Source organism: Scyliorhinus canicula, chromosome 13 (genome assembly GCF_902713615.1).
Source record: "Scyliorhinus canicula chromosome 13, sScyCan1.1, whole genome shotgun sequence".
NCBI classification, from domain to species: Eukaryota; Metazoa; Chordata; class Chondrichthyes; order Carcharhiniformes; family Scyliorhinidae; genus Scyliorhinus; species Scyliorhinus canicula.
Genome location: NC_052158.1, coordinates 39,488,409 through 39,512,202, shown reverse-complemented (window position 1 = coordinate 39,512,202; position 23,794 = coordinate 39,488,409). Strand labels below are relative to the sequence as shown.

The 23,794-nt window shown below is 47.9% G+C and overlaps 1 protein-coding gene across 1 annotated transcript in view; it reads right to left on the bottom strand.

The window, feature by feature from the left end:
- Positions 1–15,469: 15,469 nt before the first annotated feature.
- The window catches only part of LOC119975566, a 15,303-nt gene continuing 6,978 nt past the window's right edge, over positions 15,470–23,794 (bottom strand). Inside the window, exon 2 of the mRNA XM_038815354.1 lies at positions 15,470–19,416. Within this exon, the coding sequence (XP_038671282.1) occupies positions 16,034–19,416 (3,383 nt within the window). The 3' untranslated portion in view covers positions 15,470–16,033. The remainder of the gene's footprint in view (positions 19,417–23,794) is intronic.

Here is a 23,794-nt window from a genome sequence, read left to right as displayed (position 1 = left end):
GTCACAGCTCTCCAATCAGAAAAGAACCCTTCCATTGCTACTCTCTGCCTTCTATGACCGAGGCAGTTCTGTATCCATCTTGCCAGCTCACCCCTGATCCCATGTGACTTCACCTTTTGTACCAGTCTGCCATGAGGGACCTTATCAAAGGCTTTACTGAAGTCCATATAGATAACATGCACTGCCTTACCTGCATCAATCACCTTTGTGACCTCTTTGAAAAACTCTATTTGAAAAACGACCTCCCCTTCACAAAACCGTGCTGCCTCTCGCTAATATGTCCATTTGCTTCCAAATGGGAGTAGATGCTGTCTCGAAGAATTCCCTCCAGTAATTTCCCTACCACTGACATAAGGCTCACAAGCCTGTAGTTCCCTGGATTATCCTTGATACCCTTCTTAAACAAAGGAACAATATTGGCTATACTCCAGTCCTCCGGGACATCACCTGAAGACAGTGAGGATCCAAAGATTTCTGTCAAGGCCTCAGCAATTTCCTCTCTAGCCTCCTTCAGTATTCTGGGGTAGATCCCATCAGGCCCTGGGGACTTATCTACCTTAACATTTTTCAAGACGCCCAACACCTCGTCTTTCTGGATCTCAATGTGACCCAGGCTATCTACACACCCTTCTCCAGACTCAACATCCACCAATTCCTTCTCTTTGGTGAATACTGATGCAAAGTATTCATTTAGTACCTCGTCCATTTCCTCTGGTTCCACGCATAGATTCCCTCATCTGTCCTTCAGTGGGCCAACCCTTTCACTGGCTATCCTCTTGCTTTTTATGTACATGGAAAAAGCCTTGGGATTTTCCTTCGGACTTTCCTTACATGGTTTCCCACATGGTTTTCCGGTATTTCTGAAACACATTGAAAAAAGATCAGCAGCTGGGTTCTCTGTCGATGGGATACTCCGCTTTGCCGGCTGTGCACCCACACTCCCGGGATTCCCGACAGAGTGAGGTTGCCACTATGGGAAACCCCATTGGCCGGATGTGGGAGCGCCGCACTGGACAATGGGTCTAGCGGGCCGGAGAATCCCACCCCAGAATTTTCTCCTTGTACCCGTCTTCCTGACCTTGTGGAAATCCTCCTGGACCAGACCCATAGACACTCCCTTATCCACGAATGAGATTAGTCAGACATGAGCTCCCCTTCACAAATCCATCGTGGGCGGGATTCTCTGCGGCAGGAACCTCTGCTTCTCCGGCAGCGCACTCAGACCCGCGGATTTCCCGACGGATTGGGGATGGGCGCAATGGGAAACTCCATTGGCCTGTTGCCGGGACGGTGGATCCCGCTGTCGCTGGGGGCGCGCAGCCTCAGAAAACGGGTCTGGCGAGACGGAGAATCCTGTCTCTCTTGGATCAGCTGATTCTTGTCCAAGTGGCTGGAACTGAATCTCTGGACATTTCTCTGCTGGTGGAATCTGGAATAAGAGAGCATCATCTTCACATTAGACTGAGGACATTGAGGAGTGAAATCAGGAAGCAATTCCTCACAAAAAGGGCAATGGAAATCTGGAACTCTCTCCACCAAAAGGCTGTGGGAGCCATTTGGAGAAATGCCGATACGTCGGACAGCCAGTCTGCAGCTTTAGGTGGTGCTGCTGACCGCCAGCTGAGCAGGGTTCCAAAGCGGGCGATCAGGGAGGCAAAGGCAACGGAATCCGCCCTCCACCCAAATACTGCCACCTTCGGGCACGGTTCCACCCTCATATCTGTGGTGATATGCATCACTGTAGATACACAAGGGGTTAATGTAAGTACACGTAGACTAGCTAGACACTAGAGGGAGTGCCAGAGACATGACACACAGACACTCAACCAATAGGTCAGTAAGATAGGACATGACCAATGGGCATTCACGATACACACAGCGGTTACACTACTACAGGGGGGCATTAAATCAACCCATATATAAAGGACACAGCACACATGATCTTCCTCTTTCCAGTGGAGACACTCAGTGAGTACAGGCACATGGTTGATTCAACATCACACCCACCACGTGGATTGTAGCAGACTGGTTCGTCAGTCTGAGTAGCTATAGAAGGATTAACAGTAGAGTCGAATCCAAGTACCAGCCTCCCCGAACAGGCACCGGAATATGGCGACTATGGGCTTTTCACAGTAACTTCATTGAAGCCTACTCGTGACAATAAGCGATTTTCATTTTTTTCATTTTCAAGTAGGAGAATTGTTAATAGTTTAATAAACGTGTTGAAGTTATCTCCATGTCTGAACCTTCCTTTGTCAGAGTGCACATCAAGGAAGCAGCTCATGCTACGTCAAGAGCATAACAAAACATGGTACACAGAAGTGACCATTTAAATCCATATAGTTACAACTCAGCAAACAGTGACAACCAGCAACAACACCCAGGCAAGATGATCGAGATTCCGGTTCCACAGCGGCTCAGGTGCCAGGGCAATCTCAGTGAAAACTGGCGTGCATTCAGGCAAAGGTTTGAGATCTTCCAGGTAGCAGCCGACCTACAAGACATGGCCGATTCTGAAAAGACAGAGCTTCTGCTCACCATCGCGGGTGCCAGAGCAGAAGAAATCTTCAAAACATTCAAGTTCTCCAACAGGAGCGACTTCCAGGCAGTCCTGGACAAATTCGAACAATACTGCGAGGAAAACACATACAAACCAACAGAAAATGGTAAGAGAGGCGCCAATACTCACCACGAGGCCGAGGCCCTGGAGAAGAGAACGACAATTTTAATTGGCGGCCATCTTGATAAAGGTGCTGCACATGCGCAGTTGAGAAAAAGTCCCCAAGTAAAGGAACAAAGATCTGAGCATGCCCAATCACTTCCTACAACCTATATCACATGCTTCATGACATCAGAGGCCCCAGACCACGCCCACTTAATCCAAGTAGGAGAATTGTTAATAGTTTAATTATCGTGTTGAAGTTATCTCCACGTCTGAACCTTTCTTTGTCAGAGTGCACATCAAGGAAGCAGCTTATGGTACGTCAAGAGTATAACAAAACAATACCCATCACTTTGGACATTGCCTCGAAGAAGGCTGTCTGGGGCAAGACCAGAACATGTGGGCATGGTTGGTAAGGCCTCCTTGGCACCTTTCACATCTGTCCTCTGCTTCTGGGAAGAACCTACTCATTCGGGTTCTTGTTAAGTGGGCTCTGCGTATCACTTTTAGCTGTTTTGGGATGGGTTTTGTGCATTTGGAGGTTGAGTGAGCCCTTGGTCGTGCTTCGCTCCAGAGTCCCCACCCTATCCACGAGGTTTTACCAGATAGCAGGTTGCACAGGTGCAGGGGACACTTCGCAGCCCAGGTCACCAGGGATTCCCTTTCATCAACTGGAAGGTGTTCCACTTCCTCAATACGCAGCTAGTGTGCAACCATGAGATGCGCAGAGTGCAAGTGTGCACCCATCTCCCAGCGAGTGTGCATGACAGATTCATCCTTTTATTTTAAATCCTTTTACTCTCCTCATTTTCAACATTTTCATCAATAAACAACCAAAGAAAAAACATCCAATAACAAATACAATAACAGTCCCCCAATAATAAACACCCCCCCCCCCCCCCTCAATATACAGACCAAAACATCCACCCGGACGTACATTCCAGGTAAAAAACACGAATTAACAATCAATCCATAAACAGTTTAAGCAAAGACAACCATATTGCCGACCCCTACTGTTCAATGGTGAATAATTCTGGGAAGTGCATGATCAACAGCCTCCATTAATTGTGAAGGCCTTCCTTCATCTCCATTAGCTGAGACTTCACCTTCTCGAGAGTCAAAATATTCAAGTAGTTCCCCCCCCCCCCCCCCCCCCCGGCCAAGCCGTGTCACATGATGGAGAAGCTAACCTCCACCCCAACAGGACCTGCCTCCGGGCAATCAGCGAAGCAAAGGCTAAGATCTGCCCCCCCTTGACTGCTGAAGTGTTCCCCAACTGGAAGGAACTCCTCCACCATACCCAGTGCCTCTCCCATGGCACCTTCCCACGCAATCGCAGAAGGTGTAACACCTGCCCCTTTACCTCTTCCATGCTTAACATTCCAGGCCTAAAACACTCATTCCAGGTTAAGCAGCGTTTCACTTGCACCTCTTTCAATTTGGTCTATTGCATTCGCTGCTCCCAATGTGGTCTCCTCTATATCGGAGAGACCAAACGCAGACTGGATGATCGCTTTGCTGAGCATCTTCGGTCTGTGCGTATTCAGGACCCTGACCTTCCTGTTCTTTGCCATTTTAACAAAAGACCCTGCTCCCATGCTCACATGTCTGTTCTTGGCCTGCTGCAGTGTTTCAGTGAAGCTCAACGCAAACTGGAGGAACAACATCTCATCTTCCAGTTAGGCACGCTACAGCCTTCCGGCCTGAACATCAAATTGAACAACTTCAGATGATTAGCTCTCACCCACCTCGACCCATTTGTTTTCATCCCATTTCATTTTTACTGTCTCTTACCATTTCTTTCTTTCTTGTCTTTCTTAACCCCCCCATCTTATCCACCTTTCCTTACCCTTTCTTCCCTTTGCTTCCCCCTTCCCCTCCCCCCCACTTCTCCATCTATCACAGTAAGAAGTCTTACAACACCAGGTTAAATTCCAACAGGTTTGTTTCAAACACCAGCTTACGGAGCACTGCTCCTTCCTCAGGTGAATGAAGAGGAATGTTCCAGAAATATGTATATAGACAAAGTCAAAGATGCCAGACAATGCTTAGAATGCGAGGATTTGCAGGTAATTAAATCTTTACAGATCCAGAGATAGGGGTAACCCCAGGTTAAAGAGGTGTGAATTGTCTCAAGCCAGGACAGTTGGTAGGATTTTGCAAGCTGAGGCCAGATGGTGGGGATGAATGTAATGCGACATGAATCCCAGGTCCCGGATGAGGCCGTACTCATGTGTGCGGAACTTTTTTGTAAGTTTCTGCTCGGTGATTCTGTGTTGTCGCACGTCCTGAAGGCCGCCTTGGAGAACGCTTACCCGGAGATCAGAGCTGAATGCCCTTGACTGCTGAAGTGTTCCCCGACTGGAAGGGAACATTCCTCCCTGGTGATTGTCGCGCAAGTAGTGGGGGTGTGGGGTTGACGTTGGCAAGATGTTCATCTTCCTCGATGACGTGTTGAAGGCTGCGAAGAAGATGTCATAGTTTCTCCGCTCCAGGTAAGTACTGGACGACGAAGAGTACTCTGTTGGTTGTGTCCCGCGTTTGTCTTCTGAGGAGGTTGGTGCGGTTTTTTGCTGTGGTGCGTTGGAACTGTCGATCGATGAGTCGAGCGCCATATCCCGTTCGTACGAGGGCATCTTTCAGTGTCTGTAGATGTCTGTTACTTTCTTTCTCGTCTGAGCAGATCCTTTGTATACGGAGGGCTTGTCCATAAGGGATGGCTTCTTTAATGTGTTTAGGGTGAAAGCTGGAGAAGTGGAGCATCGTGAGGTTATCCGTGGGCTTGCGGTAAAGCAAAGTGCTGAGATGAGTGTGTCCAAGAATGCAACTGATTTTGGAGAGTAGTCCATGGTGAGTCTGATGGTGGGATGGAACTTATTGATGTCATCGTGTAGTCGATTCAGTGATTCTTTGCCATGGGTCCAAAGGAATAAAATGTCATCGATGTATCTGGTGTATAACGTCGGTTGAAGGTCCTGTGCGGTGAGGAGGTCTTGTTCAAACTTGTGCATGAAGATGTTGGCATATTGAGGTGTGAATTTGGTCCCCATGGCTGTTCCATGCGTCTGGATGAAGAATTTGTTGTCGAAGGTGAAGACGTTGTGATCTAGAATGAAGCGGATGAGTTGCAGAATTGCGTCTGGAGATTGGCAGTTGTCGGTGTTGAGGACTGAGGCTGTTGCAGCAATGCCGTCGTCATGGGGGATGCTGGTGTAGAGTGCCGAGACATCCATTGTGACAAGGAATGTTCCTGGTTCAATTGGTCCATGGGTGCTGAGTTTCTGTAGGAAGTCCGTCGTGTCGCGACAGAAGCTGGGCGTACCTTGTACGATGGGTTTCAAGATGCCCTCGATGTAGCCAGAGAGGTTCTCACACAGAGTCCCATTGCCTGAAACGATACGACGTCCTGGTGTGTTACCCTTGTGTATTTTCGGGAGGCAGTAAAGATCTCCAATGCAGGGAGTATGCGGGATGAGAGCACGTAGGGTGTTCTGAAGGTCTGGATCCAAGGTCTTGATCAGTCTGTTGAGTTGACGGATGTGTTCCTTGGTCGGATCTGCGGGTAACTGTAGTGTTCCAGGTTGTTGAGTTGTCTGTATACCTCTTTGCAGTAGTCTGTTCTGTTCAGTATGACGGTGGCCCCTCCTTTGTCTGCTGGTTTGATGACGATGTTGCGGTTGGTCTTGAGAACGCGGATGGCGTTGTGTTGTGCTTGGGTGATGTTCGGGGCTGCCTTGTGAATGCGACTGATGAATCTGGCATTGACGCGACTCCTGACGCTTGAGCATACATGTCGAGTCTAGGGCAGCGGCCTTCCGGAGGGGTCCAATTCGACTCTTTCCTCTTCGGTTGCCGCACCGCAGATCTCTCGGTCTGCTGTTCCGGTTCATTGGTCGTCTCCTTGGGTTCACTGTCGGCCTCTTGGGGTCTGTGGAAGAATTCCCGGAGCCTCATTCGCCTGATGAATTCCTCCGTGTCTGCCACAAGACTGATGGGGTCCATTTTGGTGGTGGTGCAGAAATTGAGCCCTCTGCTGAGGACTTCGATTTCGTCTGGTTGAAGGGTGTAGTCCGACAAGTTGACAATAGATTTCCCTGTATTGTTTTCTACTGTGGTATTGGGGGAAGCTTGGTTGCTGCTGGTAACAGACATCTACAGCTGCTGAAAGATGCCCTCGTACGAACGGGATATGGCGCTCGACTCATCGATCAACAGTTCCAACGCGCCACAGCAAAAACCGCACCGACCTCCTCAGAAGACAAACACGGGACACAACCAACAGAGTACCCTTCGTCGTCCAGTACTTCCCCGGAGCGGAGAAACTACAACATCTTCTTCGCAGCCTTCAACATGTCATCGATGAAGATGAACATCTTGCCAAGGTCATCCCCACACCCCCACTACTTACCTTCAAACAACCGCGCAACCTCAAACAAACCATTGTTTGCAGCAAATTACCCAGCCTTCAGAACAGCGGCCACGACACCACACAATTCTGCTATGGCAATCTCTGCAAGACGTGCCAGATCATCGACATGGGTACCACCATTACAAGTGAGAACACCACCCACCAGGTACGCGGTACATACTCGTGTGACTCGGCCAACGTTGTCCATCTCATATGCTGCAGGAAAGGATGTCCCGAAGCGTGGTACATTGCCGAGACCATGCAGACGCTGTGACAACGGATGAACGGACATCGCGCGACAATCACCAGGCAGGAATGTTCCCTTCCAGTCGGGGAATACTTCAGCAGTCAAGGGCATTCAGCCTCTGATCTCTGATTCTCCAAGGTGGCTTTCAGGACGCGCGACAATGCAGAATCGCCGAGCAGAAACTTATAGCCAAGTTCCGCACACATGAGTGCGGCCTCAACCGGGACCTGGGATTCATGTCATATTACATTCACCCCCCACCATCTGGCCAGGACTTGCAAAATCCTACCAACTGTCCTGGCTTGAGACAATTCCTGGATTCCTGGATTTGTTTATTGTCACGTGAACTGAGGTACAGTGAAAAGTATTTTTCTGCAAGCAGCTCAACAGATCATTCAGTACATGGAAGAAAAGGGAATTAAACAAAATTCAAGAAAATACATAATAGGGCAACACAAGGTACACAATGTAACTACATAAGCATTGGCATCGGATGAAGCATACAGGGTGTAGTGTTAATGAGGTCAGTCAATAAGAGGGTCATTTAGGAGTCTGGTGACAATGGTGAAGAAGCTGTTTTTGAGTCTGTTCGTGCGTGTTCTCAGACTTCCGTATCTCCTGCCCGATGGAAGAAGTTGGAAAAGTGAGTAAGCCGGGTGGAAGGGATCCTTGATTATGCTGCCCGCTTTCCCCCGGCAGCGGGAGGTGTAGATGGAGTCCATGGATGGGAGGCAGGTTTGTGTGATGGACTGGGCGGTATTCACGACTCTCTGAAGTTCTTTGAGGTCCTGTGCTGAGTAGTTGCCATACCAGGCTGTGATGCAGCCCAATAGGATGCTTTCTATAGTGCATCTGTAAAAGTTGGTAAGGGTTAATGTGGACATGCCGAATTTCCTTAGTTTCCTGAGGAAGTATAGGTGCGGTTGTGCTTTCTTGGTGATTGCGTCAACGTGAGTGGACCAGGACAGGTTTTTGGTGATGTGCACCCCTAGGAATTTGAAACTGCTAACCATCTCCACCTCGGCCCTGTTGATCCTGACAGGGGTGTGTACAGTACTTTGCTTCCTGAAGTCAATGACCAGCTCTTTAGTTTTGCTGGCATTGAGTGAGAGATTATTGTCGTTACACCACTCCACTAGGTTCTCTATCTCCCTCCTGTATTCTGACTCGTCATTATTCGAGATCCGGCCCACTATGGTCGTATCGTCAGCAAACCTGTAGATGGAGTTGGAACCAAGTTTTGCCACACAGTCATGTGTGTACAGCGAGTATAGTAGGGGGCTAAGTACGCAGCCTTGCGGGGCACCGGTATTGAGGACTATTGTGGAGGAGGTGTTGGTGTTCATTCTTACTGATTGTGGTATGTTGGTCAGAAAATCAAGGATCCAGTTGCAGAGTGGAGAGCCAAGTCCTATATTTTGGAGCTTTGATGTTAGCTTGGCTGGGATTATGGTGTTGAAGGCAGAGCTGTAGTCAATAAATAGGAGTCTGATGTAGGAGTCCTTGTTTTTGAGATGCTCTAGGGATGAGTGTAGGGCTAGGGAAATGGCGTCTGATGTGGACCGGTTGCGACGGTATGCGAATTGACACCTCTTTAACCTGGGATTACCCCTATCTCTGGATCGGCAACAACTTAATTACCTGCAAATGCTCGCATTCTAAGCATTGTCTGGCATCTTTGAATTTGTCTGGATATATGTTTCTGGAACATACTTCTTCAATCACCTGAGAAAGCAGCAATGCGGAAAGCAGTGAGGAAAGACCTGTTAGACTTTAACCTGGTGTTGTAAGACTTCTTACTGTGCTCACCCCAGTCCAACACCGGCATCTCCACATCATGGCGACCATCTATCACAGTTCATCGTCTGATGATAGTTTCCCTGCTGTTTGACCTTTCACATCTTTTGTCCTCTCTGGGGACTGCCATTAACACTCTTTCCCCATGGTATCTGTGGCCATTAGCACCCGGTTTCCCAGGGTTTCTGTGGCTATGACTCATCTTTCATTCAAACTCCACTATATTTCCCACTTTCACTGTCTGTTTGGTTTGACAAAGAGTCATCGGACTCGAAACGTTAGCTCGTTTCTCTACCTACAGATGCTGCCAGACCTGCTGAGATTTTCCAGCATTTTCTCTGACCATGCTTGCTACTTTGGACTGATGTTGGTTTTTGTTTCATTGTGGGAGGATTGTATAATTAATATTGTATTTTTGTTGTGTGTTATATTTGTGCCGAGTGGCTGGGAGATTCCCAGTTGCGGCCCCTCCTGCTTCTGCAAACTGGGGGTTGAGGGGTCCCTCCCAGTGCTCATGAGAGGGAGGAGCGTTTTCTATCTCTCTCCTCAGTCCTGCACTGCCTGCCCTTTTCTGGTGGACTGTGCTGCTTGCAGTGCCTTTCCACCAATGTGGGACTGTTGCTGGATCCGGGGGGGGTGGAAGGAGGGGGGGGGGGTGGGGGGAGGGGGGGGGGGGTGGAAGGAGGGGGGGGGGAGGGGGGGGGGTGGAAGGAGGGGGGGGGGTGGAAGGAGGGGGTGGGGGGAGAAGGAGCGTGCGCTGGCCTGAGTGCTGCCGGCTTGGCCTTGTACTTAATTGCTTGATGGGTTTTGTTTTGTAGTTACCCTGCATTGTGTCTTGATTTTTTTTGGTAAAGTGAGTTCTCTCTCTCTCCCACGCCCCTTATCGGTGTGTGCTTTTCCGCTGGTCTTTGGATGCCTTTCCACTGATGTGGGGTTACCATTGGGGGGGGGGGGGGGGTGAAGTGGCTATACGCTGACTTTACAATTGGTGATTTGTTTGAAGGAATTGTTTTGGGTTGAAATGTGCTCCCTCTTGGGAGGGGAGGGTGTTCCCTCTCTCTCTCTCATTGTGCTCTGCACCGGTCTGTCCTTTTCCAATGGCCTCTGCTTCCCGTTTTGGCGCCTTTCCACCGATGTGGGGCTACTGTTAGGGGGGGGGGGGGGGGAGTTGGTGCTGGGTGTGTACTGGCTTGAGAGCTCCTGGTTTTGTTTATAGTGTGTGAATGTTTTTGGCATATTACTGATTTGCCTGCCTGTTTTTAGCTTTTTGCTGCTTTTATATTCTGGAGTTGTCAATAAACTTAAAATATTGGCCACCTGGAATCTATTGTCCTTCTCTTGTGACCTCCCTGAGGGTTATGGTCCAATCTGGACAAGGGTACAATCATCCTTAGCTGGGTGAAGCTCAGGCCTGTCACATTCAGGCTGTGTTTCACTGAGCTCCTGCTGCTTCTGGCTGGAACCCGGTTTACCCACCTGGTGTTTGATTCTGTCTGCTGGCTGCCTTTTCAGCACTTTGAAGCCTGGACTACGGTAAGGGAGAACGATGCTGCGACCAGTTACCTACCAGAGGGTCAGAGGATCTTGTGATGTTCTCTATGTTCACGGATGGCAATGTTTTTGTGGTTGAATCAATAAGAGAACATATGGCTTTGTTAAAGAACAAAACTATTTATTAACTAACAAAACAGTATAAAGATTTCTACGATGTGAATGATAAGTACAGTTGGATAATATGGCTAAATACAAATAATTGTGATTAACCAGCATTAATTAGTTAGCATTAATTAAACCAGCCAGGGCTAAATCGCTGGCTTTGAAAGCAGACCAATGCAGGCTAGCAGCACAGTTTAATTCCCATACCAGCCTCCCTGAACAGGTGCTGGAATGTGGTGACTAGGGGCTTTTCACAGTAACTTCATTTGAAGCCTACTTGTGACACTAAACGATTTACATTTATTTTTAATTTCATTGCTATTGACTAAGGAGCTACTCGATATGCAACCGGACTCGACGCCTGCTATCCACGTTCTGCTTCACGTGTGTCTGTGTTCCAGTAACGTTCTCCTGCTGCCACGCCCCCTGAGGCCGGATGCTAGAAATGTAATAGAACATAGAACAGTAAGGCACAGAACAGGCCCTTCGGCCCTCAATGTTGTGCCGAGCCATGATCACCCTACTCAAACCCACGTATCCACCCTATACCCGTAACCCAACAACCCCCCCCTTAACCTTACTTTTATTAGGACACTACGGGCAATTTAGCATGGCCAATCCACCTAACCCGCACATCTTTGGACTGTGGGAGGAAACCGGAGCACCCGGAGGAAACCCACGCACACGGGGAGGACGTGCAGACTCCACACAGACAGTGACCCAGCCGGGAATCGAACCTGGGACCCTGGAGCTGTGAAGCATTTATGCTAACCACCATGCTGCCGCAAATCTATACATACAGGCACTAATGTTTATATCCAGTTTGGTTTTTATATCATGTACACAAATCCTAGTTCACATATCGTCATGGATCCTATGGCTGCTGCCAGTTGTGAGCAGTGGAGAGGGAGGAGAGAGTATCCTATTGCTGCTGCCAGTTGCTAGCAGGGGAGAGAGAGGATCCTATTGCTGCTGCCAGTTGTGATCAGGGGAGAGAGAGGAGAGAGGATCCTATTGCTGCTGCCAGTTGTGAGCAGTGGAGAGAGAGGAGAGAGGATCCTATTGCTGCTGCCAGCTGTGAGCAGTGGAGAGAGAGGAGAGAGGATCCTATTGCTGCTGCCAGTTGTGAGCAGGGGAGAGAGAGGAGAGGATCCTATTGCTGCTGCCAGTTGTGAGCAGTGGAGAGGGAAGAGAGAGGATCCTATTGCTGCTGCCAGTTGTGAGCAGTGGAGAGGGAGGAGAGAGGATCCTATTGCTGCTGCCAGTTGTGAGCAGTGGAGAGGATCCTATTGCTGCTGCCAGTTGCTAGCAGGGGAGAGAGAGGAGCCTATTGCTGCTGCCAGTTGTGAGCAGGGGAGAGAGAGGAGAGAGGATCCTATTGCTGCTGCCAATTGCTAGCAGGGGAGAGAGAGGAGAGAGGAGCCTATTGCTGCTGCCAGTTGTGAGCAGGGGAGGGAGAGGAGAGAGGATCCTATTGCTGCTGCCAGTTGCTAGCAGGGGAGGGAGAGGAGAGAGGAGCCTATTGCTGCTGCCAGTTGTGAGCAGGGGAGAGAGAGGAGAAAGGATCCTATTGCTGCTGCCAGTTGTGAGCAGTGGAGAGAGAGGAGAGAGGAGCCTATTGCTGCTGCCAGTTGTGAGAAGTGGAGAGAGAGGAGAGAGGAGCCTATTGCTGCTGCCAGTTGCTAGCAGGGGAGAGAGAGGAGAGAGGATCCTATTGCTGCTGCCAGTTGTGAGCAGTGGAGAGAGAGGATCCTATTGCTGCTGCCAGTCGTGAGCAGTGGAGAGAGAGGAGAGAGGATCCTATTGCTGCTGCCAGTTGTGAGCAGTGGAGAGAGAGGAGAGAGGATCCTATTGCTGCTGCCAGTTGTGAGCAGTGAGGAGAGAGGAGAGAGGATCCTATTGCTGCTGCCAGTTGCTAGCAGGGGAGAGAGAGGAGCCTATTGCTGCTGCCAGTTGTGAGCAGTGGAGAGAGAGGAGAGAGGATCCTATTGCTGCTGCCAGTTGTGAGCAGTGGAGAGAGAGGAGCCTATTGCTGCTGCCAGTTGTGAGCAGTGGAGAGAGAGGAGAGAGGATCCTATTGCTGCTGCCAGTTGCTAGCAGTGGAGAGAGAGGAGAGAGGATCCTATTGCTGCTGCCAGTTGTGAGCAGTGAGGAGAGAGGAGCCTATTGCTGCTGCCAGTTGTGAGCAGTGGAGAGAGAGGAGAGAGGATCCTATTGCTGCTGCCAGTTGTGAGCAGTGGAGAGAGAGGAGATTGGAGCCTATTGCTGCTGCCAGTTGTGAGCAGTGGAAAGAGAGGAGATTGGATCCTATTGCTGCTGCCAGTTGTGAGCAGTGAGGAGAGAGGGTCCTATTGCTGCTGCCAGTTGCTAGCAGTGGAGAGAGAGGAGGGAGGATCCTATTGCTGCTGCCAGTTGCTAGCAGTGGAGAGAGAGGAGAGAGGATCCTATTGCTGCTGCCAGTTGCTAGCAGTGGAGAGAGAGGAGCCTATTGCTGCTGCCAGTTGTGAGCAGTGGAGAGAGAGGAGAGAGGATCCTATTGCTGCTGCCAGTTGTGAGCAGGGGAGAGAGAGGAGAGAGGAGCCTATTGCTGCTGCCAGTTGTGAGCAGTGGAGAGAGAGGAGAGAGGATCCTATTGCTGCTGCCAGTTGTGAGCAGTGGAGAGAGAGGAGATTGGAGCCTATTGCTGCTGCCAGTTGTGAGCAGTGGAAAGAGAGGAGAGAGGATCCTATTGCTGCTGCCAGTTGTGAGCAGTGAGGAGAGAGGATCCTATTGCTGCTGCCAGTTGCTAGCAGGGGAGAGAGAGGAGAGAGGATCCTATTGCTGCTGCCAGTTGTGAGCAGGGGAGAGAGAGGAGAGAGGATCCTATTGCTGCTGCCAGTTGCTAGCAGGGGAGAGAGAGGAGAGAGGATCCTATTGCTGCTGCCAGTTGCTAGCAGGGGAGAGAGAGGAGAGAGGATCCTATTGCTGCTGCCAGTTGTGAGCCGTGGAGAGAGAGGAGAGAGGATCCTATTGCTGCTGCCAGTTGTGAGCAGTGGAGAGAGAGGAGAGAGGAGCCTATTGCTGCTGCCAGTTGTGAGCAGTGGAGAGAGAGGAGAGAGGAGCCTATTGCTGCTGCCAGTTGTGAGCCGTGGAGAGAGAGGAGAGAGGATCCTATTGCTGCTGCCAGTTGTGAGCAGTGGAGAGAGAGGAGAGAGGATCCTATTGCTGCTGCCAGTTGTGAGCAGTGGAGAGAGAGGAGAGAGGATCCTATTGCTGCTGCCAGTTGTGAGCCGTGGAGAGAGAGGAGAGAGGATCCTATTGCTGCTGCCAGTTGTGAGCAGTGGAGAGAGAGGATCCTATTGCTGCTGCCAGTTGCTAGCAGGGGAGAGAGAGGAGAGAGGATCCTATTGCTGCTGCCAGTTGCTAGCAGTGGAGAGAGAGGAGAGAGGAGCCTATTGCTGCTGCCAGTTGTGAGCAGTGGAGAGAGAGGAGCCTATTGCTGCTGCCAGTTGTGAGCAGTGGAGAGAGGAGAGAGGATCCTATTGCTGCTGCCAGTTGCTAGCAGTGGAGAGAGAGGAGAGAGCTTGTCTGCACTTCCCACACCCGTCACTGACAGCTTATCTGTTTATTGGCTGTGATTGGAGCAAGGAGCGGAATTTGATTGGCCGGCTGCCAGGCTGAAGGTGGAAGAGAAAGAACTGGCTTTTGCAGTTTTGGACTGGATAGTGTCTGAAGAAGATGCTGGTACTGTGGGAGTGGCAGGGCAGTGGACTGATTGACTGTTTACTGCTTGTACTGATGTTGTTTTTTGTTTTATTGTTGGGAGATTGGATGTTTATTATTGTATTTCTGTTGTGGTAGTTTTTCGTGTCTAGCGGCTGAGTGCTCGTCATTTGCGGCCCCTCCTGATTATTGGGGGTTGAGGGGCCGCTCCCAGTGCTGGTGAGTGGGATGTGTGTTCTCTATCTCCTCAACCTGCACTGCCTGTACTTTTCCACCTGAAGAAGGAGCCGTGCTCCGAAAGCTCGTGTTTGAAACAAACCTGTTGGACTTTAACCTGGTGTTGTAAGACTTCTTACTGTGCTCACCCCAGTCCAACGCCGGCATCTCCACATCATGTACTTTTCCAGGGGACTGTGCTGCTTGTGGGCATCTTTCCACCGATGTGGGGCTGTTGCTGGAGCCGGGGTGGTGGTGGGGATGGGGGGGGGGGGGGGGGAAGGGCGAGGGGGGAGCGCTGCTGGCTTGAATGCTGGCGGCTTTGCCTTGTACTTAGCGGTTTGTTGGGTTTTGTTTTTTTGTTGGTTACTCTGTATTTTGCCTTGATTTATTTTGTGAAGTGTGTCCTCTCTCTCTCTTCCGCCATGCCCCATATCGCTGTGTACTTTCCCCGTGGTCTGAGCTGCTCATTTGGGTCCATTTTCACCTATGTGGGGCTACCTTTGGGGAGGTGGGGGGGGGGGGGGGGGGAGTGCCTATATGCTGACTTTACAGCTGGTGGTTTGTTTGAGGGATCTGTTTTGGGTTGAAATGTGCCCCCTCTTGGGAGGGGAGGGGTATTATCTATCTCTCTCTCTCCCCCACATCGTGCCCTGCAGCAGTGTGTCCTTTCCCGATGGTCTGTACTGCTCGTTTGGGTACCTTTCTGCCGATGTGGAGCTACCATTGGGGCTTGGGGGGCCTGGGGTGGTTTTGTTTTTGGTGTCTTGTGGATGTTTTAGCATATAGCTGATTTGTTTGTATTCAGCTGTGTTTATTTTTGTATTTTGGAGTTGTTAATAAACTCAAAATATTGGTCACCTGTAATCTAATTGTCCTTATTGACCTTCCTCAGGGTTAAAACATAAATAATTAATCCATCAACATTGAAACCTCTGGATAGAGTTAGTTCAATCAGTGAACTAGAACGAGGCATTAGTTTATCAATGGAGGGAAACAGGTTTCTCCATTTAGGAAATGCATCGTTAACCAAATCGTGAAAGCTAAAACTTGAATAAAGAACTGCGTAGAACATCTGCTTCACATATTTGAAAAGCTGAATACTATAATTAATCACCAAAGTCCATGGGCTAATTTATTTTCGGACTGGTCCAGTGGAGTACATTGCATTTCTTTCCTTTAATTCCTTTTCTAGCCTTTATCCTTTTCTCCGCAGCTTGATAATGTTTCCGTGCCTCTGATAATAGTTACTCATTCTCAGCAACTTCTGCTAATAATTGAGCCTGTTTCTTGACTTGTTCAGAGGCTGGATTCTCTCCATGAACCCAGGTTTAGCCTCCTCTTTCTAAGATTGAATCAGCAGATCGATGTAATCTGGGGTTGGCAGTGGGTTTGGTCGGAGAGCGATTTCTTCAAGTCTTAAAATGCACTGAGATGATTTTTCAATCAGTCCCAATACGGCAACCTGAACATCAGCAAATTCCTGCTGAAGTTTCCCCAGGATTTTCTCCTGCGTCATCTGTTCACCAGATACCTTTTCATACTTTTCCTTCAGCTCACTGTATATCCTCTTCTCCTTTCTGGTTTCATAAACAAATCTGTACTTTTGGTGACAATGATCAGAAGATTGACATTTATTGGGACAGACTGTGCAATATCCACTCCAGGTCATTGCATCACAAAGTCTTGGAACATAATAAGAAAACGTACAAGGATAGTGACAGGTGATTCGACATTTCTGACAGTTGTTTGCGTAGTTACCACTCCTACTGATATCTATCTCTTCCAGTAATGTGACTTCAACTTCATATTCAAAATCTTTATTTGCATCAATGTCGACCTGGTGTTGGTTCAAAGCCTGTTTTGTCTTCCTGATCTCCTCCAGTTTTGTTAAACCCACTTTGACCTGAGGCTGTAATCCCGCGATCGCAGCCTCCAGCTGCTGACGCTCCCTCAGGACCTCCTTTGTTAAGAGTAAACTCTTTGCTTCCATTTTATTCAGCATTGCAAAGAATTTCCTCAAATTGTTTGATCCCATCTTCCAGTACATTCCATTAATGTTATCACCGTCCTCCTCTTCCTCATCATCGCTCCCATCAGAACTAATCTTGTTGGCAGAGTTTCCAGAAGCTGACCTTTGAGCAAATACGGCTGAATTGTTGAATTTGAAGTGAACTGGAAAACCTTTTTTATCTTTGGGACACGGTACCTCAGCAACATTGATGGCCTCCAGAATGGGGGGGACCTTCCCATCTGCAAATGTCACCAGGATTTGGATATTCTCAGCAATATCTTTACCAAAAATGGAAAGAATTGAATCAAAGACATATTTCTGTATATGAGTCAGACGAGCCAATGAGGCTTGAGCAACAAAACACACGGCATCGATGCGATCAATACCATCTGGGGAAGTAAAGAAGTCTCGGATCTGATCAGTGATCAGTTTATCTTGGGTTATCCCCCCGGTATCTCCGAATCCCGGTGTGTCAATGATAGTGAGAGAGTAATCAATCTGGAATCCTTCTCGATGGTGGATTTCATAGGCAGTGATTGAGGATGTCTGACTGTCAGCCTGGGATCTTCCTGTTCCTTCATCTGTTAATTTATATCTGAAATTGTCCTCCCATTCCACACCCAGGATGTAGTTGATCATTCCATTGATGAGGGTTGTTTTTCCTGCTCCTGTTGCTCCAAGAACCATTATTGTCCTGACACTGTGTGTTGTGGTGGGTTTTCCGAAGGAGCATTTTACACGGTGTCCATCCTTGTCAAGTATCTTCTTCTCTAAGGGGAGGGTGTAAATGGAAGGGCTCCCATTGGCTGTTAATGTACTTTCTCTGCGAAGTTTCTCAGCCAGTCTCGTTGGTTTATTTTCTGTTTTTATTAAATCACTAAATTCACTAGAAACATCTTCTCCCCGGTCAGCAGCATAATGATGTTCACTGCCTTTTGACTTTATTTCCTCCGTTATTTCATTCTTTTTGTTGGAGGTTGTAAGAAGTGTGGTGACACTGTAACCCTCACTGACCGTGCTGATCCCTGCCTTGGTCACTGCTCTGTATTGGAATTGATATTCCTGGTGTGGCTGTAACCCGGATATTGTGAAGGATGTGGATGTATCGGATGTATCCACAGTTGTCCATTCCTCCTGTTGGGTAGCTCGGTACTCCACCCTGTACCCAACAATCTCACCAGCTCCGTATCTCGGTGGCTGGAATTGGAGGGTCACACTGTCATGTGTTGTCCCACTAACCACAGGTCTCTCTGGCTGCGATGGGGGTTCGAAGCAGTGACTGACCACAATCCCTCTCTCAAACAGGTAAATCGATGCTCCCACATTACTGTCATCCTGCACAGAAGCAACAATGAACTTTGTTTTCTCTCGTGTTCTGTTGGCTGTGGAAAAATCCAGGAATAAGCGGGAGCATTCCTTCATCTTCTGGGATACAGACGCTGAGTTAAACCACTGCTGGGTGTGATGTTCTGCACTAACCTGGTCAGCAGGATTTGGGATCTGCATTTTCTCAGCTGTGTGAGATTGTAGGTAACTGTTTGCTTCTAACAGATAGAAATCCTCTTGATGCAGTGATGTGAATGTGAAGCAGACCACATACTCTGTCTGTGAATCCAAAATTTCTCTATCTAAATCACTCCTTGATTTTACAACGTGTATACCTTTCAATATTGAGAGATAAGATTTCACCACATTCATTTCCCTCTCCTGGTCATCCAGCCATTTGATCAGTGACTGGGGTTTGAATGGTGACTGTTCCTTGTTCTTCAGAATATCCACCAGCAACCCTTCCTCCACCCCACCTCCACGGATAGATGGTAAAACTCTGGATAAAGTCTTCTGGAATACCAGTTTGTGCTCCAGACACATCTCTCGGAATTTCATTATCCTGTTCCCAATCTCTGGAAATTGAGCAGTGACACTGTCTCCCATCATATCATTGCATCTCATCACTGCCTCATTGAGCTGCTCCAGCACAGACTGGCAGCGATTGACCAGTCTGACACTGATGTCTCGTACCAGCTGAGCAGCTTTGGAGTCCAGTTTGTTGAGTGGGTAGAGCCAGACTCTCATGGGCACTGTGTGCTCTCCATCCCGTCCCAGTAACTTTGGGAGGGTTCTGTAGATGTTAACGGCATCTTGGAATGTGGTGGGATTGATATCCTGGCAGAAATCCTCATGTAAGGTGCAGCTGAATTTCTGGCTGTTGGATTGTTGTTCATCTCTCATTTTTAGGGAGGCCTGACCCTCAATTGCAATCTTCGGAATTTCTTTAACCATCCCCTCCAGGTTACCCTGAATATCCTGCAGGTTCTCTGATGAAGAAACCTCTTGATCAAACACAAAGAAAGCCTGAGCTCCGTACAGCACTGCTGTAACCACGTGAGTTGCTGTTCCCTGATCAAACACATCCGGGTGGGTTACATTCTGCCTCCCTAAGTGGCTCATTGTCAGCTGCTCAAACCTGGTTGTTGTTCGGTACTGAAGGGTCACTCGGGCCTGTCGCTTTGATCTCTTTGTGTCATTGAGATATTTCGCTGATCCTTTCTCCTCGACCAATCCAGACAAGAAACTTGCTTTCAGTGATCCGTTCACATTCAGAGCAGAGGTTTTATTCTCAATGGAGTCAGATGCAATGATGTGAAACTCTGTGTTGTACTGACGTTGTGTATCACTGCCTTTTTGCTGAGTCTTTAAGTCCCACAACGTTATTCCTACAGAAGAAAGAGAGACAAACACATTTATTTGAGTTTAATTATATTTAGTGAGAAATTAACCAGATAATTCAAATAGCATATTCAGCAGATCATGTTTTTGTGAAATCTCTCTTTTGGAATGAAAATATGACACAACAGAGTAACAGAAATAATCATTTCACTTTCTTAAAACAGGTTCATATTTTCGGTCAGTCCCTGTCTCGTTGGTTACTATAGATCATCATCAATTACAGATTGATGCAGTGTGTGTGCGCACACCAGCCAAGTCCCAAATGTGACCCCTGATGAGTTATCTGGTCCCAGCTGGAATAGGAATAGAATTGGCCTCAATGGATTAATCGTCTACCCTCTCTTTATAAAGCCCAAAAAGCCAAGGGGCGGGGCGGCGGAGGGGAAAGAGTGCGTCTCTTAGAGACGCCGGAACGACGATCGGTCGGCACCGATCGCGGGCCAGTCCCCTCATGAGCACGCCCGTGGTGCTCCATCTTCTCTCCACCACCCACAGGCCCCACACTTACCTGTCGCGCGCTGTTCACGCCGGCAGCGACCAGGTGTGGTTGACGCCAGCGTGAACAGGTCGCGATTGTTTGGCCGTTTGACCCATCCGGGCCGGAGAATCGCCGGTCGCCGTGAAAAACAGCGACCGCCGATTCTCCGAGCGGCGTGTCGCAAAACGCGACACGCATTTTGGGTGGGGGGGGTGGGAGAATCACGGGGGGTGCCAGAGCGGCCCTCCCGCGATTCTCCCACCCTGCCTGGGGAGCGGAGAATCGCGCCCTTGATTCTTTCTCAATCGACCCCGCCAGATTCAATGATATTTCTATCTGCTGCTCCTTCAATCTATCTTTAATTGTATCCTTTATTCATCTTTCCTCATTCTTCCTAGCAAGATGTATCATTTTATATTACTCTGGGTTAAATTTCTCCAGCCACATATATGCTCTACAGGTCCTTCCTGTTTATTCCCTTATTTCCCCTTTCTTTAAGTTTGCCATTATTATTTTTGATCCCTGGATGATTAGGGAATATGTCAATTTAAGACAAGCAGTCAAATTCGGAAGTTAGAGGAGAGAACATTGTGCTGTGTTCATCTGCATTGAAAAGGAAGCGGCAGACTTGTCTGCACAGAGAGAGAGAGATGGGGTAGGAGTTGGTTTGAGTTCTTGGCTGGTGACCAATGAATTGGCCCAAAAGGCTGCACTCTGGCCAGTAACAGATGGTGATTCGATCCTATCCCAGTGGAGTTTCAATTTTGATTCTTGAAGGCATAGGAAGAAAATGTCTCTCTCTCTCCTCGGTGCTCTCTCTCCAGAAAGGCTGTGTTTCTGAACTTGCAGAGAACCTGAAAGAATCTATTTAGAGGAAAACAATTATCGGCTGCAAGCAAGGATCAGAACTTGCTATCTCTCTCCAGAAAGCCTCTGAGTGCAGTAGTTCTGAAACTACAGAGGGAAGAAATGAAATGAAATGAAATTAAAATCGCTTATTGTCACGAGCAGGCTTCAATGAAGTTACTGTGAAAAGCCCCTAGTCACCACATTCCGGCGCCTGTCCGGGGAGGCTGGTACGGGAATCGAACCCTGCTGCTGGCCTGCTTGGTCTGCTTTAAAAGCCAGCGATTTAGCTGAGTGAGCTAAACCAGCCCCTTCTACCTTCTACCTTTTACCGACCAGAACCTTCTACCTTCCCCAAATAAGCCTGTGGGTGCTGTATTTCTGAACTGAAGAGGCAATAACTTGCTATCTTTCTCCAGAGAGTCTGTGAGTGCTGAATTTCTGAAACTACAGAGTCCTGAATACAAACCACCAATTGAAAGCAATGTTTGAAGTGACGTAAAGTGCTGGAAACTACCACCTGAAACAAAGACTCTTCTTTTCCTTTTCCTTATTATTTTTCTTCTCTTTGTTACCCTATGTGTTTGTCTGTATTGTGTGTGTGTGTATGGGTGTGTGTATGGAGGTTGGGGAAAGTTAAAGTAGGTATTTAGGAATTAGATCACAGTTAGCCATTCGTATTTACTGAATATTTCATTATACTTCTTGTTATAAATAAACAGTAAATGTGTCTACCTTTACAAACCTGGTGACAATAATTATTGGGCAGCTGAGGATCAAAGACTCTGGGTAATTTTCTGAGAATTGTTGGTTAATTCACTTGTGTTGTAACTCTGGGTCAAATGGGGCTAGAATTGACCGTACATCAGCTTTCTTCTTCACCCTTAGTTTTATTTTTTGCCGTCACATTTTTGATCCATGGATGATTAATGGACATGCGTCTTTCAGATACGCAGCTGGTAACTTTAATTTAAGCAGAAGAATCCAGAAGGCTTGCTGGTCTAAACTCGAGTTGCAGACTGGCTGTCACCAATGAGAGAGATGGGTTGGGACTTAGTTGATTGATTTGGCAGGTGCCCAAAATATTGGCCCAAAAGGCTGAACCCTGCCAGGTAACAGGCGGTGATTAGATCTTATCCCACTGGAATGATTTTCTGAGTCCCATGGTTTCCAATTGATCCTGGCAGCTCCAAGGAAGGTCCTGCTATCATTTTCCACTGTTTCTTTCTCCAGAACAGCTATTTCTGAATTGGCAGGAAGCCTGGATGACTCTATTTACAGCAGAACCATAATAGGCTATGCAAGAAAAGTCCAGATTCTGTTATATTTCTCCAGGAATGTGGGCATACTGCATATCTAAACCACAGAGAAACTGAATGAATGAAGCTACAGAGAAGACCATTACAGGCTGTAAAGCAAAGACTTTAATCTGCAAACTTGCTATGAAGAAAAGTGTGCTGACAACAATTATCTGAAACAAAGAAACTTTTATTATTTCATTTATGATTTTAACCCCTTTCCACCCCTCTGTGTTTCCTTGTTTTTTGTGTGTAGAGGTTGACGGCGGCTTAATGTGGGTATCAGGAATTTGCTATAGTAACCGGCTGTATGTGATGCATATTTAAATATAGTTCTTGTTACAAATAAACAGTAACTGTGTTTATATTTACAAACTTGGTGACTGCGATTATTGGTCAGCCAAAGGCCAAAGACCTCGCGAGTTTTTATTAAAACTGTTGGTTAATTTGCCTGTATTGTGACTCTGGGGCACATGGGGCTGGAATTGAGGACACACTAGCTCAGGTTATTGTAATATAATTTGGGGGCTCCAGTCTGTGATCTTTGGAAAGTTAGTCGGCGGAGTTTGAGTTACAGCATCAATTAAAAGAGACACCAGGGACTGGAATCTCCGCCCCGCCGCATTTTTATTTCAGCATGTCGGCGGAATGCTCTGTTGCACTGGGGTTTCCCATTGTGGGGCAGCCCAACGCCATTGGGAAACCCCTGGGCTGCCAGCGAAATGGAGCATCCCGGCAGTGAAGAATTCAACCCCAAGTTTATCATCCTAAAACAGAATGGCTCTGGCAGCTTCAGCTGGATGACGAATTGGTCGGGGAATTAAAAATAGAGGTACCAGCTAGAGTTAGGAAGATGGAGATAATTGAAGGGATTGCTCAACATTTAAATTTGAAAGAGATGCTAGGAATACAGGTGAACCCACAAAGTCATGTAGCGTCAAGGACATTTTCTGGTGGGGATGTTGAGCTAGAGAGAGTTTGGTGCAGTTAGGCCATGAAAGGGAATTTAAAAGATTAGAAATGGAGATGCAACAAATAGAATCAGCAAAAAGAAATGGAGATGAATCAAAAATAAATGGAAATGAAGCATGAAGAAAAGGAAAAAGTAAAAGAAATGGAAATGAAGCAGTTGGAAATTAGAGAGGAAATTAAAAGAGAGACAAATGTTCTGGGTGAAGGCACTCAAAAGTTATGGGGAGCAGCCAAAAATTAGAGGGGAGCCAGACCATAGAACGGAACTCAGTGGTAACATGTTTAAAATTATCCTTGCCTTCCCAAAATTTGAAGAGAAGGAGATAGAAACATTTTTTAGGGTTTTTTGAGAAAATAGCAATGGAGTGGTCAGGAGAAAAGTGGACATTTCCCATGCTGAGTAAATTGACGGTGCAGGCACAATAAGTTTATGCTTCCCTGTCAGAGCAAGCATCTAAGAAATATGACGTGATAAACGTCATATCACGTCATATCCCAGCGCATTCTGGTGAAGGTGGGACCTGTACAAGCAGGACAGGTTGCATCTGAACCAGAGGGGCACCAATATCCTGGGGGGGAGGTTTTCTAGTACTCTTCGGGAGGGTTTAAACTAATTTGGCAGGGGAATGGAAACCGGATCTGTAGTCCAGCAACTAAGGAAGACGATAGTCAGGACGCCAAAGCACGTAGTGATGCAGTGGGGAAGGTGACACTGACAAAGGAGAGTACTTGCAGGCAAGGAGATGGGTTGAAGTGTGTATACTTTAATGC